At 37.9% G+C, this 12,884-nt stretch overlaps 1 protein-coding gene across 1 annotated transcript in view; it reads right to left on the bottom strand.

Annotated features, from left to right (window-relative positions):
* Nucleotides 1-12,884, bottom strand: part of SLC4A1 (solute carrier family 4 member 1 (Diego blood group)) — a 512,400-nt gene that overhangs the window by 474,207 nt on the left and 25,309 nt on the right. The window contains exon 2 of the mRNA XM_044055258.1: nucleotides 5,071-5,177. Coding sequence (XP_043911193.1) covers nucleotides 5,071-5,103 — 33 coding nt within the window. The 5' untranslated portion in view covers nucleotides 5,104-5,177. The remainder of the gene's footprint in view (nucleotides 1-5,070; nucleotides 5,178-12,884) is intronic.

Here is a 12,884-nt window from a genome sequence, read left to right as displayed (position 1 = left end):
TGGGAGAGGCAGACACTTCCATCATTTGACAGGCATATATACTCTCAAAGGTTAATTAAAGAATGCTTACACTAGGAAGGTCCAGCTGATATTTGGCATTTCCATAAGCCATTAGAGGATGAGTACAACCTTTGTTACTCCCACTAAATTCTCAGCCAGCAGATTAGATTACTGTTTGCTATTATAACAAAACTACTCATATGATAACATCAGCAGATATAATGCATTCCCCCTTTACAGATCACATGATGGTAACCATTCAGTATGAAGAAGGACAGTTGAATTCTGCCCATAAGTTTTGGAAGGTGGACCCTCTGATTATAACTAAAACAGAAATTCTTCAAAACATAAAAGATGATGTTCAACATTTTTTAATTGAAACTGTCCTGGACAACATGCCTATTATGTGGTAGTGGTCATCCTTTAAATCTCAGTTGCAATATATTTACTACACATACATATACGTGTGTGTGTGTGTGTGTGTGTGTGTGTGTGTGTGTGTGTGTGTGTGTGTGTGTGTGTGTGTGTGTGTGTGTGTGTGTGTGTGTGTGTGTGTATATATATATATATATATATATATATATATATACACATATATATGGGATCCCTTCATTTGTTCGAACTTTCAAATGTTTGAAACTCATACGGCCAACACCATATGAGCGAATGTTTGAAAGGCCGACAAATGATAGCAGATATCCCACTACAGTGTGGGACTGGGAGATTTCCCTTTCCTGCACTGTAGTGCGACCTCGGAGTGAGAATATTTAAGTAGCAGGGGGTGTGGGGGGGTAGAGTCCCCCATGTGGGGGGTGCAGGGGGGCAGGTAGGTAACTGATGCTATTTCAGGATGTCGGTCTTTTGGAATGTCGATCATATGATGTCAGTCATATGAAAGTCGGCATTTTGAATGGTCAACATTCTGAAGTAGACCGAGGTGTATATATATATATATATATATATATATATATATATATATATATATATATATATATGTATATATGTATATATATATATATATATATATATATATATATATATAGATCTACTTCACATCACCGAAACTCATTTGACTGAGCACACTTGACTGAAAGCTCACTTCACTGAAAACTTATTTGACTGAAACTCATTTTGTTGAAATCTATATGCCTTTTTTCCCATTGTAGTGCGATCCTGGAGTTAGTGTATATAGAAAGGGGGGGGGGCATAGCCCTCCACACTGGGGGTGCACATAGTTTGGGTATAGATTGTCTTCTAAAAAGAGTTATTCATTGGAGTTGTAAGTATCTATGTATATGGTTTAAAATGTATAAAATAGGTGGGGGAGCTATGCCCCCATATCCACTCAATGTGGGGGGGGGAGTGCCCCCCTCACACCCCCTTACTATATATACTAACTCCAGGATCGCACTAAAATGTGGAAAAGGGCATATACCTTTCAACAAAATGAGTTTCAGTGAAATGTGCTTTTAGTCAAGTGTGCTTAGTCAAATGAGTTTCAGTGACATGAGCTTTCAGTGAAGTGAAGTAGACCCATATATATATGGGTCACCTTCAGATGCCCGACAACGCGTTTCGCCGACACGGAATCCGACGGGACGAAAACACCGACAACGCAGATGACCGACAAGGTGAGAACCCGACGGACTCGGTAAGTGTGCGATCGAGTGAGGGATTTAGTGTTAGGGAGCGGACAGGTAAGTGTGCGATAGTGAGGGACTGTGGGTTTAGGGGTGGGTTAAGTGAGTTAGGGTTAGGGTGCAGGTAGGGTGTGTGTGCAATAGTGAGGGACTGTGGGTTTAGGGGTGGGTTAAGTGAGTTAGGGTTAGGGTGCAGGTAGGGTGAGTGTGCGGTAGTGTCGGACCTTGGGGTTAGGGGTGGGTAAGTGAGTTAGGGTTAGGGTGCAGGTAGGGTGAGTGTGCGGTAGTGTCGGATCTTGGGGTTAGGGGTGGGTAAGTGAGTTAGGGTTAGGGTGCAGGTAGGGTGAGTGTGCGGTAGTGTCGGACCTTAGGGTTAGGGTTTGGGTTAGGGATAGTGGATATGTTATGTAGTGTACTGTGTTGTTTATGTGTAGTGTGTTGGTGTAATGGTTTTCGGTGTTTTGCGTTGTCGGTATTTTTTGTTGTCGGTCTTTTGGTGTCGGTAATTAGTGTGTCGGCAAAACGCGATTTCGGGGATATAAAGGTGATCCATATATATATATATATATATATATATATATATATATATATATATATATATCCAGTTAGGAGCTCAAATACAATCTCTATTCCAACATTGCCTGTAAATCAGGTTTAAAGGCCCCAATATTTTAAAATTATACAAGCAACAGCATAAGTTTCTTACTAAGTCAATTAGTAAGAGAATCCAGTTATATCTACATAAGGCTGCCTTGAGTTCCTGGGCCATGGGAATTAAGATGGGCAGGCTTGTAGCTTATAAACTTAAGGAAAGAAGGCATAAAGTTTACATAGCAGGTCTCCTATTGCACAAGTTTAAGCAAGTGGTTACTGACAATAAGGAAATAAGCACAACTGTTAACACTTTCTCATTTGAGCCCTGGGGTTTACAACCTGGTGTGAGAAGACTTGCACATTTCTTCACCAGCGTAAATTTCTGAGTCTCACACCTACTCAACAACAGTCCTTGGCTGCTCCCATCACAAAGTTAGAAGTGAAATGTACAACAAAGGTCTCCCCAAATGGCAAAGCACCAGATCCAGGCAGGTTAAATTCTGAGTTGTATAAAGTATATACCCAAGGCATGGTGCAGACAAAAGACATGACAACCTTGGGAGTGACTCGACTTACAATGAATTTCAGAAATTCATGTTATGCTTTGTTCATAGTTAAAAAAAAAAAGAAAAAAAAAGATTTCGGTAGCAGCATGATTCACTACATTTTGGTACCAATAGACAACCAAATTTAGCCATTTACAACAATCATTTTAGAGAAACAAAGTGAATGAATGAATGAATGAATGAAGGAAAATGGATGAATAAGTGAATATGAGAGTTTTACCTAAAAAGCAAGGTTTTGGAAAAAAGCTCCTGTTTTTCAATGAGAAATCCCTCTGCTCTCTGGCAGCATGTTTGCATTGTAAAGGTCATCATGCACATTTTAATGTTGTATTATTCATTTTCATGAATCCTAGTAGTAACGCATTATTTTATTCCATACATTGTTACGGTAACTCCATATTATGTTTTATACTGATATTTTGACTTAAAATTAAACTAAAATTGAAAAAGAAATATATGAAAACAATCCACACCATATGTTTAAAAATTGTTCTTGTGTTTTTTAACATATCCCTTGAAGGATGCATTATAACTCTTCTGTACATATCTAAGCAGAAAAAAAAACATCATTATTTTATGTAAAAAGAAGGTTACTTTAAGAAGGGAGATGCATTGCTGGTAGCTCTTAATTGCCTAATACTGACATACCAGTGCATTAAGCTTTATTTTGTATTGCATAACTAGCCTTCAAAAGACTGTCATTCATTAGGAGCATTTAAATAAATTCACCGTACGTGTCATTTCTCTGACTTTCTAACCTTGTTTGTGTTTTATCTAGTTTTGTCTGAACTGTGCAAGGATCCAGCTGGGAACTAGGAAAGCAGAGTTTATGTTTTAAGTGTAAACATTATCTCCCACTAAATCTTAAGTCTCTCTAACTTAAGTGTAAACAGAAGAATATGCCAAAACGACAGCACAAGGTGAAAATGTGAATAGTAAGAAAACAGCAACTAATGGGCAAGATGTTTGACATGAAATTGTAAAGAACACTGGTGCAAATGAAGCAGCTCTTACAAAATTTGTAAAAATGGTCATCTCGTGAAGTGTAGAACTGAAACACAAAAACCTTGTAGTTCAGATCCCCACCCAATGTAGAGGCCTTAACATTAGATGTCTAGCATGATACTGGGGGGTTATAATTTCCACCTTAGACACTGAGAACTTGCAAGTATGACAGTGAATTATGCAGCTGCCCTATAGATGTATGCTACTATCAGGGCAAAGTTTACTCATATGTGGGGTAGAGGTTATGTGTCTAGATTTAGAATGTTTGTGGGTGCAGATGGATGCAGATGCTTTTATAGGTGGTATACAGCAATGGTATTTAAAAGCAGGGCACAAAAGATTTGGATCTTTTTTTTCTGCAAGTATAATAGAGTTACCTTGTAAGTGGGATTCAGGGAAAATACTGACACCTCATAGTTGTAGAAGTAGTCTTGTAAAGAGCACAGTCAGTACAGTGATACCTGGTGCACAGATATTACTGAACTACATGGGGACACATAAAATACAGCTATCATATACGGGTCTTATAAGCTGGGTGCAGAGAAGCTACTAGCACCTGTAGGATAATAAGACAAAAAATAGGGTACACTCAGCAGGTAATGTACCTAACTGAACTAGATACACTGAGTACAAAGGCATTATGACTACACTTCTGATTAGTTTCTCGATATACATGGGTTTGCAGCTACTGCTTCGTTAGTCTTTTATTTAACATCATATTTTTGTCTGATTCAAGTGAACTAGAATATCCTTGCCAACATTAAGAAGTAAATGGTCTCGCTAGAAACTAAGAATAAAGTAGCCATGATAAAAAGAGGAAGGCTTTTAATGTTTTGTATGTGGTGCAGCAGTTAGCATTGTCACTGCACAGCAAGAGATTCTCCGGTTCGATTCTTGGCAGGGGTGTGTTCTGTGTGGAGTCTGCATGTCCTCCCTGTGTTCACGTGGATTTCCTCCAGGTGCTCCAGTTTCCTCCCACATTCTCAAGACATGCTGCAGTTGGATTGGACATCCTAAATTGGCCCTAGGTGTGAGTGTGTGCGTGTGTTCTGAGGAAGGTTGGGCGCCGGGCTGGCAACTTGACACCATAAAACTCTACTGCTGCTCATTCTGGGATCACTGATCTGCTGTGGCAACCCCTAACAGGAGCAGCTGAAAGAAGAAGCCAGACGCTTAATAGAGACAGAATGTGGTTTCTGGTGTCAGGTAGAAAAAAACAACATGTAATAAAGCAAACTTAAGTTGTTATGACATCTGTCACCCACCTTTGGGAGATTGTAAGATTTTCGAGATGACATAGTCCACTAGAGAAATGTGACTGGTAAATAATGGAACAGTCCCCTGGAGGCAGTGACAGCCAGCTGGCACAAACCTAGTAAAGTAAAACAAAAAAATATCATATATATTAGATTACAATTACTGTAAAGTCATTTCAACATGAATGGTTTGCAATAACTTTCATTCAGATTTCTGAGATAAATCAAATTAATTGTGCACTGATTAAGAAAATACACTGGTTTTATATTTATATGGGGAATGTCATGAATGTCATGGGAACAATGCTGATGTGATTTATTACTGAGTTTGGTGTTTTAGTCTTACAGGCAAAACCCTGTTAAGAAGTTCAAGTTCAAAGTATGTGCTTATTTCCTAAGTACTATTTACAAAACTAAACACAAAGCAAATGAAAAACAATATAAAATCTGCCCAGGATCAGCATGCTAAACAGTAAAATCTGACTATAAGATTAAATATGCCTCTATGTTTGTGGGGGTCTAATACTGGCCATCAGCTCATATAAAAACATAGGTGGTTGAATTAAACATACAAGTTGATTTGCTTTAGAAACAGAAAGAGGGCATGCAGGAACATAGCAGTCAGTATCTGTGGCACAGTCACCTTTGGTGGAGAAGGCTGTGGGTTCTATTCCTATACCATGTAGATGGATTGCTGTCTCTGCAGTACAGCATGAGGGGGGTGCAGCACTCCTGAGTATGCCATCCTTTGGATGAGACATTAAACTGAGGGCCCACCTCCCTGAGGTGGTGGTAGCTTAGGTGGCTGTAAAAGATTCCTCAGTACCTATCAAAAAAGTAGGGGAAGCTCCCTGATGCCCTGGCCAAATTTCCTGTAGTAGCATAAATACCACCACAGGTCTCCCCTGAAAAGAGGCTACCCAGTAGTCTGTTTCACTTTTAAAGCATTGCTTGTGTGTGAAATAATGATCAGATACACAAAGTGTAATACTTGTCTTTATGCTTCTCTGAGAGGCTACAGTCTTACAGAACATAAAAAACATACCACGACTCTAATACTAACACATTGCTCTTACAAGGAGCAAGCAAATGGCATGAGCACTTGTTCCTGTCACCTGTAGAACTGAAGCAATTGATATGAGTAATCAAATATTGAGCAACTGCATGTAAGTTGTGTGCACGCATAAGTGTGTGCATGTGTGTGTGTGTGTGTGTGTGTGTGTGTGTGTGTGTGTGTGTGTGTGTGTGTGTGTGTGTGTGTGTGCCCTAGCATGAGAGTAGGTGGGTAGATGTAAATGTGAGCACTTCAGTGCATGCCTTACTTCTTTACTTCCATAATTAAATTTAGAGATCCTTATTAAGGTGATAAAAATATGTTTTTCTGTATTTACACTCCATATGTGTCCACTGTATGATGGCATGTAACATATCGGTTCATAGGTTCACAGGTAAGTACTATGCTATCTGCCCAAGGGATTTTATAAGCCTAGCCAGAATGTGTTGGCTTTCCCCACCCCCTTAGATTAGTTCCCTGCGCCACTGTCCAGCAGAGCCACTGCAGTGATCCCCGGGGTAAATTTTCTGTTTCCCATCCACCCGTTAAGGTTTCTCTTGAAGAGTGTTAGTGAGGGGCTCTGCCTGACATATATTGGAATCCTGTTCAAAAGCATGGGGAGTCTCTGAGACAGGAATCTATCCATCCAGCATGTCCTATTTATCATTGTGGTGAGGTTTATATCTCTAGAGTGTGTGGCTCTCCGAGATTTGTTTTTTTTTAGGTGGAGCATGTCCATCAATTCTGGGTTGGACATGGCCTTGTATGTCAGGCAGAAATCACCTCTGAGAAAGCGGTACGCAACCGAGTACAGCCAGAGTTTCTTGAGTCGGGCTGCATAGGGTATCTGTTGATATATACACTATCTTTTCCTGTGATTGGACTGCAGTCAGACTTTTTAAGTACTCATATGCCTATCAAGCTATTAACTTATGAACATTAGTTTTCAAAATGAGTGTAAAACCTACGAAGCATTATGTCACCTAATGAAGTATATGATAGGAGTGCAGACATGACTGGGCTACAGTTTAGGGCTAGTATGACAAATGAATGAGGGTATATAATTTAGACAGCAGTCTTAAATGAACATAGGTCCCATATTTAATAAAAATGTGTACACAGACCTGGGTGGCGTATTTATTTTGTAAGCAGTGTGACATTCTAGGAAAATTGCTAGCATAACAATTTTGCCTTTTCTGTCCTGCCTAAAGCTAGAGATTGCGTAACAGATGTGGTGCAGGAAATAGCCAAAGAATGTAGGGGTGAAGGTATGCACACTTTTTCATCATTGGGATTGATTACGTATTCATGACTTTGTGTTCTCAAAAATTTCAAGTGTAAGATTTTGATATGCAAGGTTGAATAACTGACCTATAACTTTCTACAGTCTCAGAATATGCTGTTTTTTTTTTTTTTTTTTTTTGAGCTGGAGGTTATGCAGTTTAGAATGTAGGTACTGCTTTATCATGTCTTAGTCTGAGAGAAAAATTGCCTAGAAGTAACCATGGTTTGTAGTTCTGTGAAGTATATTTTCATGGTATAGTGTTCCTCTTAAAATAATTATCGATACCAAAAATAAATTAAAAATGACCAATAGGCTTCAGAAAAAAATGCAATTACTACAGTTGAAGTTAAAAAAGCAGGTCATTGCATTCTTCTTCATCTTGCCTGACAAGTCAAGGAATTCAGTAATTACAATTCATCAAATAAGAGATTTATAAAGCTGGAGATGAATATTATAAATGCATATCTTTAGGAAGCACAAGACAGGAGCTTTCATATATGGTTTTGCTGTGATAGTTCCACCTTTCCATTACGTGCTCAAAGAAAGCAGACATATTTGAAGGCAGGGAAAAGTAAGGATATAAGCTAGTAAATGCATAGGAATTAAAGGCACTGAGTAACATGCTCTCATCATCCTATGGAGCAGGAATAATCTTTCACATTATGGGTTTGAATCTGCTAATCACCTATATGTGACCCTTGACATGCACTTGACCAGGTTTGTTGTTAATGGGCAGCACAGGCCTAAAGTGTTTATTTATTTATCAGTTAACCATACTGTAGGCTTAATACGTCCAGATAATTTGGTGTCACTGTGAAGTTAAATTTTAAGAAATAAACTGCCTAGGATTTTTCTAGCGTAAGGTTCATTAATCAAGCCTGTTTCTGCAATTGTCACTGGTGAAACTTGCAATAGCTCAAGGAGCCATTTTCTTTACAGGGAAAGGATGAACCCATTAGACTGGTTAGATCACAAACCTGAAATAGACAATGGTCAGTTAAATGTCCTTTGTTTTTACAGGAATCCAAAGCTCACTATGAATCAAAATGTCATATAACTTTCAATTGTTTGCTGTTGGCTTTTTATAAAGTACTAACAGATGTCAAGTTATTACTTCAGAAAAGTTGCCTGAACTTACCCTGGTTGGTGTAATTTTGTTATATGCCTACAAAAAGCCACGTTTATGTATTACTGCCTTGCATGTACACTTTCACTGCCATGTATAAATCTATAAATGCCATCTATATGTGAGGATTTGCCTTGACATCACATAAAGTGAACTGCAGTGATTTGTTGCATTGCAAGTCCCCATCCATAACAATATGAAAACTAGTAATAAGGAATGCAGCCTTATTTATTAGAAAGCAATACCTCATGATGGGAAAATTCATTTGATTGTTTTAAATGGACATAAGCACATTCTCCTGCAGAAGAAAGAAGAGGAACAAAAAAGAAAAATAGAAGCCAAAGAGAAGTACAAAACTATATACCTTTTTATAACATTTTCGTAAGTAAATATAACAAAAACAAAAAAGAAGTGTGTGTTAAACAAAAACGGAAACATTTTAAAGAAAAGTATAGCACCACAACATTGAGCAAGACATCTGTAGACAGCTCTAGCATGTAAGCATTTTATATAGGTTGTGATATCCATAATAAAAGCTCTCAGTGTTTTAATCTTATTGTAATTTTCATTTGTTACTTACATGTGTGTGTGAGTCAATTGTTTTCAGACCCGTTTCAGATGTAGCCTGTACCACAAGACAAGGGTAAATGCAATAGGAATTGGTTGTCAGACCATTTTCAGTCATAACCTGTGCCCCAAAACAATGGTAAGTACAATATACGGACATTTTAGAGTAGTCAATCAAACAGCCTATTTTGGAGATGTGGGAGGAAACTGAGATGCACAGAAGAGACCCACAAAGACACAGGAAGAACTTGTAAATTCCACTCAAACAGTGACTAGAAATCAGGATTGAACCACAAATCCTGGACTTATGAGGCAAAGATCTTCCTGCCTCATAAGGCAGGAATCAATAGTCAGGTTCAGTAATGTTGCTATAGCCATGAGTATTGTAGAGATGGCAGGTTAAAGACATTACTTTTCACTCATGGTAGGAGAACAAGTATTTGATATACATGAAGCAATTATAAGACAAGAAGACAGACTCCAAATTATGTAAAAATCTAAGCATTCATTCTGAGCCAGTGAAGAATTTTAATTATGAAACACATATGTTGAGGGGTACTAAACAAATGTGAGTTCACAGAGATGTGTTACACCAAGCTGAGGTCACCAGCTAGAAATTATAAATGTACTTATATTCTTGAAGAGATCAAAAACAGATACACAGTCTAGTAGCAGTTGAAATGTAACCATGTAATCTTTAGCTAAGTCATAAATAGTTCTAGGCAATATGCTAAACCTTTTCAACTCTCTTGACATAACAGAAATGCAGATAAACAAAACTGAGGGCTGTAAAGTATATATATGTATATATATATATATATATATATATATATATATATATATATATATATATATATATATATATAAAACTGCTACAGACAACAGACAAAAAGAGAAAGACATTCCCAAAATCGAATTGCAGTGGATAGCACCCAGAAAAGAAACTATGTCTAGCCCTAGAAAAGGTGTGTGAAAAGTGCAGGAAGAACAATCACTTTGTTGATGTTTACAGAAGCAGAAGTACAAATGACAATCTACAACATACATATTACAAGCCAAAGAGGCAAAAAGCCCAATGAAATTAAGTATGAAGATGGATATAAATAATATATCATTTATGAAAGCACCAGAGCAGATAGTGAAGATAGCATCAATAAAAATGACACAGCAGTACCTATTATAAATGTGAAGAAGGCAAACAAATGACATTGAGAACATAAAAGTAAGAGATAAAAATGCTAAGAGTCACTGGGATTTCAGTAAACATAACATTTGTAATAAAATAAGGCCAATGTAATAACTAAAGTAGTGTTTTATATATATGCACATAGGTCAGTGAAACTAATAAATGTAAAGGCTGTTTTACTGCAAACATAAACAGTGTGTGTGTGTGTGTGTGTGTGTGTGTGTGTGTGTGTGTGTGTGTGTGTGTGTGTGTGTGTGTGTGTGTGTCTTTCGGCTTATCCCAGTTAGGGGTCGCCACAGTGGAACTCCGGTCTGCTAATGTTTGGTAGTGGATTTTTACGTGCCGAGTTACCAGCCCTGACACACAACCTTCAACGAAGGCACGCCCATTCACGAATGCCTCCACAAAGAAGACGCTCTAGCTGAGAATCGAACACAACAACTACCGCGGATTACAAACATAAACAGTAAGGTGGCAAAAGATCTTTTACATGTGTTATAAAGCAGAAGTACTTGCTTAAGCTACTCCAAAGCCAAAGCAATTAGGTGCAGTGCAGATACTGAACAGTTTAAAAAAAGGAACAGAATGGATCCAGACCGCATGAGTTCCTTGTTGACAATAGCAGCTTGTTTATTGGTACTGGAAAGCTAAAGAACAAGTCAGAAAAGTGGCATATGGATCCCAAAATGTCTTCAGCAGCATAGCCCCACAGGAAGATTCGTTTCACTTGAAGAAATTGAAGAAGAATTACAGAAGATCCAAAAATGTACATAATAGAAAAAAATTATCTAGCCTGAAACCATGAGGTTTACCGACAGTCGCACCACTTAAGCATGAGTCCAGTTGAAGTCAGAATTTCTGTGAATAGAAGAGCTCAAGTAAAGCTGTATGTAGGGGAAGGCATCAAATGTATGCAATGGATTTAGTCATAAGTGAGGTCAATACAGAAAATGTGTTCAGCATGTTATACCTTGGGTCAGGTTATCACCAGCTGAATTGCTTCTGGAATAGTAGAAGCACCACAACTTTCTTCACACATTGAAGTAGAGACTGATAGCCAGGCACTCTTTTCTAATTGCTGTTACAACTGTGACTCACAGAAGTTTAGGGAGACGTTTTCCCCATAGAGAATTACTGCATGTGCCTGAGTCATCAAGTGAATGAGCAGAAGAGAACCAATGGTAAATTTGATGTTCTATATATGTATCTGAAGTTGGTTTTGAATTAAAAGTTTTTATGGCTTTCCACTTTTCACAGAGATGCTGCACGGACTGCAGTCAAGTTGCTCCTACTATAAGGTGGGCTCCAGTAAATAAAGAAAACCTTTCCTGTCTACTTTTATTATATACCTATATAAAGCCAAGTCCATTTGTGCTGCAACTACATTATAAATGTCTGTTAAGTACCATATTAAATTCCATGGAGAGAGAAATTTGGTAAGTCATCTTGAATAAAGAAAACTGCAATGATTTGTTGTATTTCAAATCCACATATATGACAATATTATTCTAGTTCTAGCTTTTACTGCCTATGAATAGATTCAGATATTATTTAGGGCAATTGTCCAATCTGCATACACCAAAATAGACCCATCATACAAAGATTTAGGAGCTTTATTAATTTAATTCATTAATTGGGTATTACACTGAACTTTGTGGGCCTTTATTTGCAATGATACAAGATGCATGGGCATGGGCAGATGTACTACATATGGGCAATTTAGAATGTCCAATCAACCAGCATGCTTTTGGGGGTGCTGGGAGAAGCCAGCAGTAGAATATACAGATGTTATATAGAAAGCAACCAGAAATCATGTTTGAACCATTCCACTGTGAAACAGAAGTACTAAACACTGCACCTCTCTACTATATTAGTAGTCATTTATCCAAATGAAGAAGATAACTTAGTCTCTAATATCCTTTACAAGGTAGCCAGTGTTTATTGATGTGGGGTCATAGGTTCAAGAGTTAATGATAAGCTTATAGCTTAGCAACATTGCCCTTTTAGTGACAAGCAAAGACTAGTTCCATCAAGACAGAAGAGCCTTCACATTAATAATAGGCATGACTTGCAGTTACCCATCCAGTTGCCAAGGTTGGCTTTGAATGCTATCAGGCATGTACTTAGCTCAATGTGCAGAGGAAGTCTATTCCAAAGGTGAGGAAAGTGTTAGATAAGAAATCTTTCATGTTGCCAGCTGCTGTTCATCTTACACTGATGGTGGGTTTTTGGAATGAGAGTATGTTAGACTGGACTATGAAGACAGAACCTGTTGAGATGAAGCAGGAGTAGGATTTTAACCTGTTGTTCTACCTTAACAAAGTTAAACTGGATATTCTTTATAAGGAATCTTTGACGACTTTCAATTTTTACAAGGTGCTTAGATATCTATATTCCAAATGGTCACTGTATTTGATAATAGATCTAATAAGGGAAGAGTGTAAGAGGCAATGACATCATTTAATCTGGAACAGATGTCTCGAAAAGTAAATTGTGCAAGGCAAAAGGCATTCCTGACAACAACTGGGATATAATGGTCAAAAGAGAGCTTACTGTGTACCTAGGAACCAAAGGTTCTAATAACTGACCCGGTTTTGAGTGGGGG

Source organism: Protopterus annectens, chromosome 13.part0 (assembly GCF_019279795.1).
Source record: "Protopterus annectens isolate FY-2018-M chromosome 13.part0, PAN1.0, whole genome shotgun sequence".
NCBI lineage: Eukaryota > Metazoa > Chordata > Ceratodontiformes > Protopteridae > Protopterus > Protopterus annectens.
This window is presented reverse-complemented; position numbering and strand designations above follow the sequence as displayed.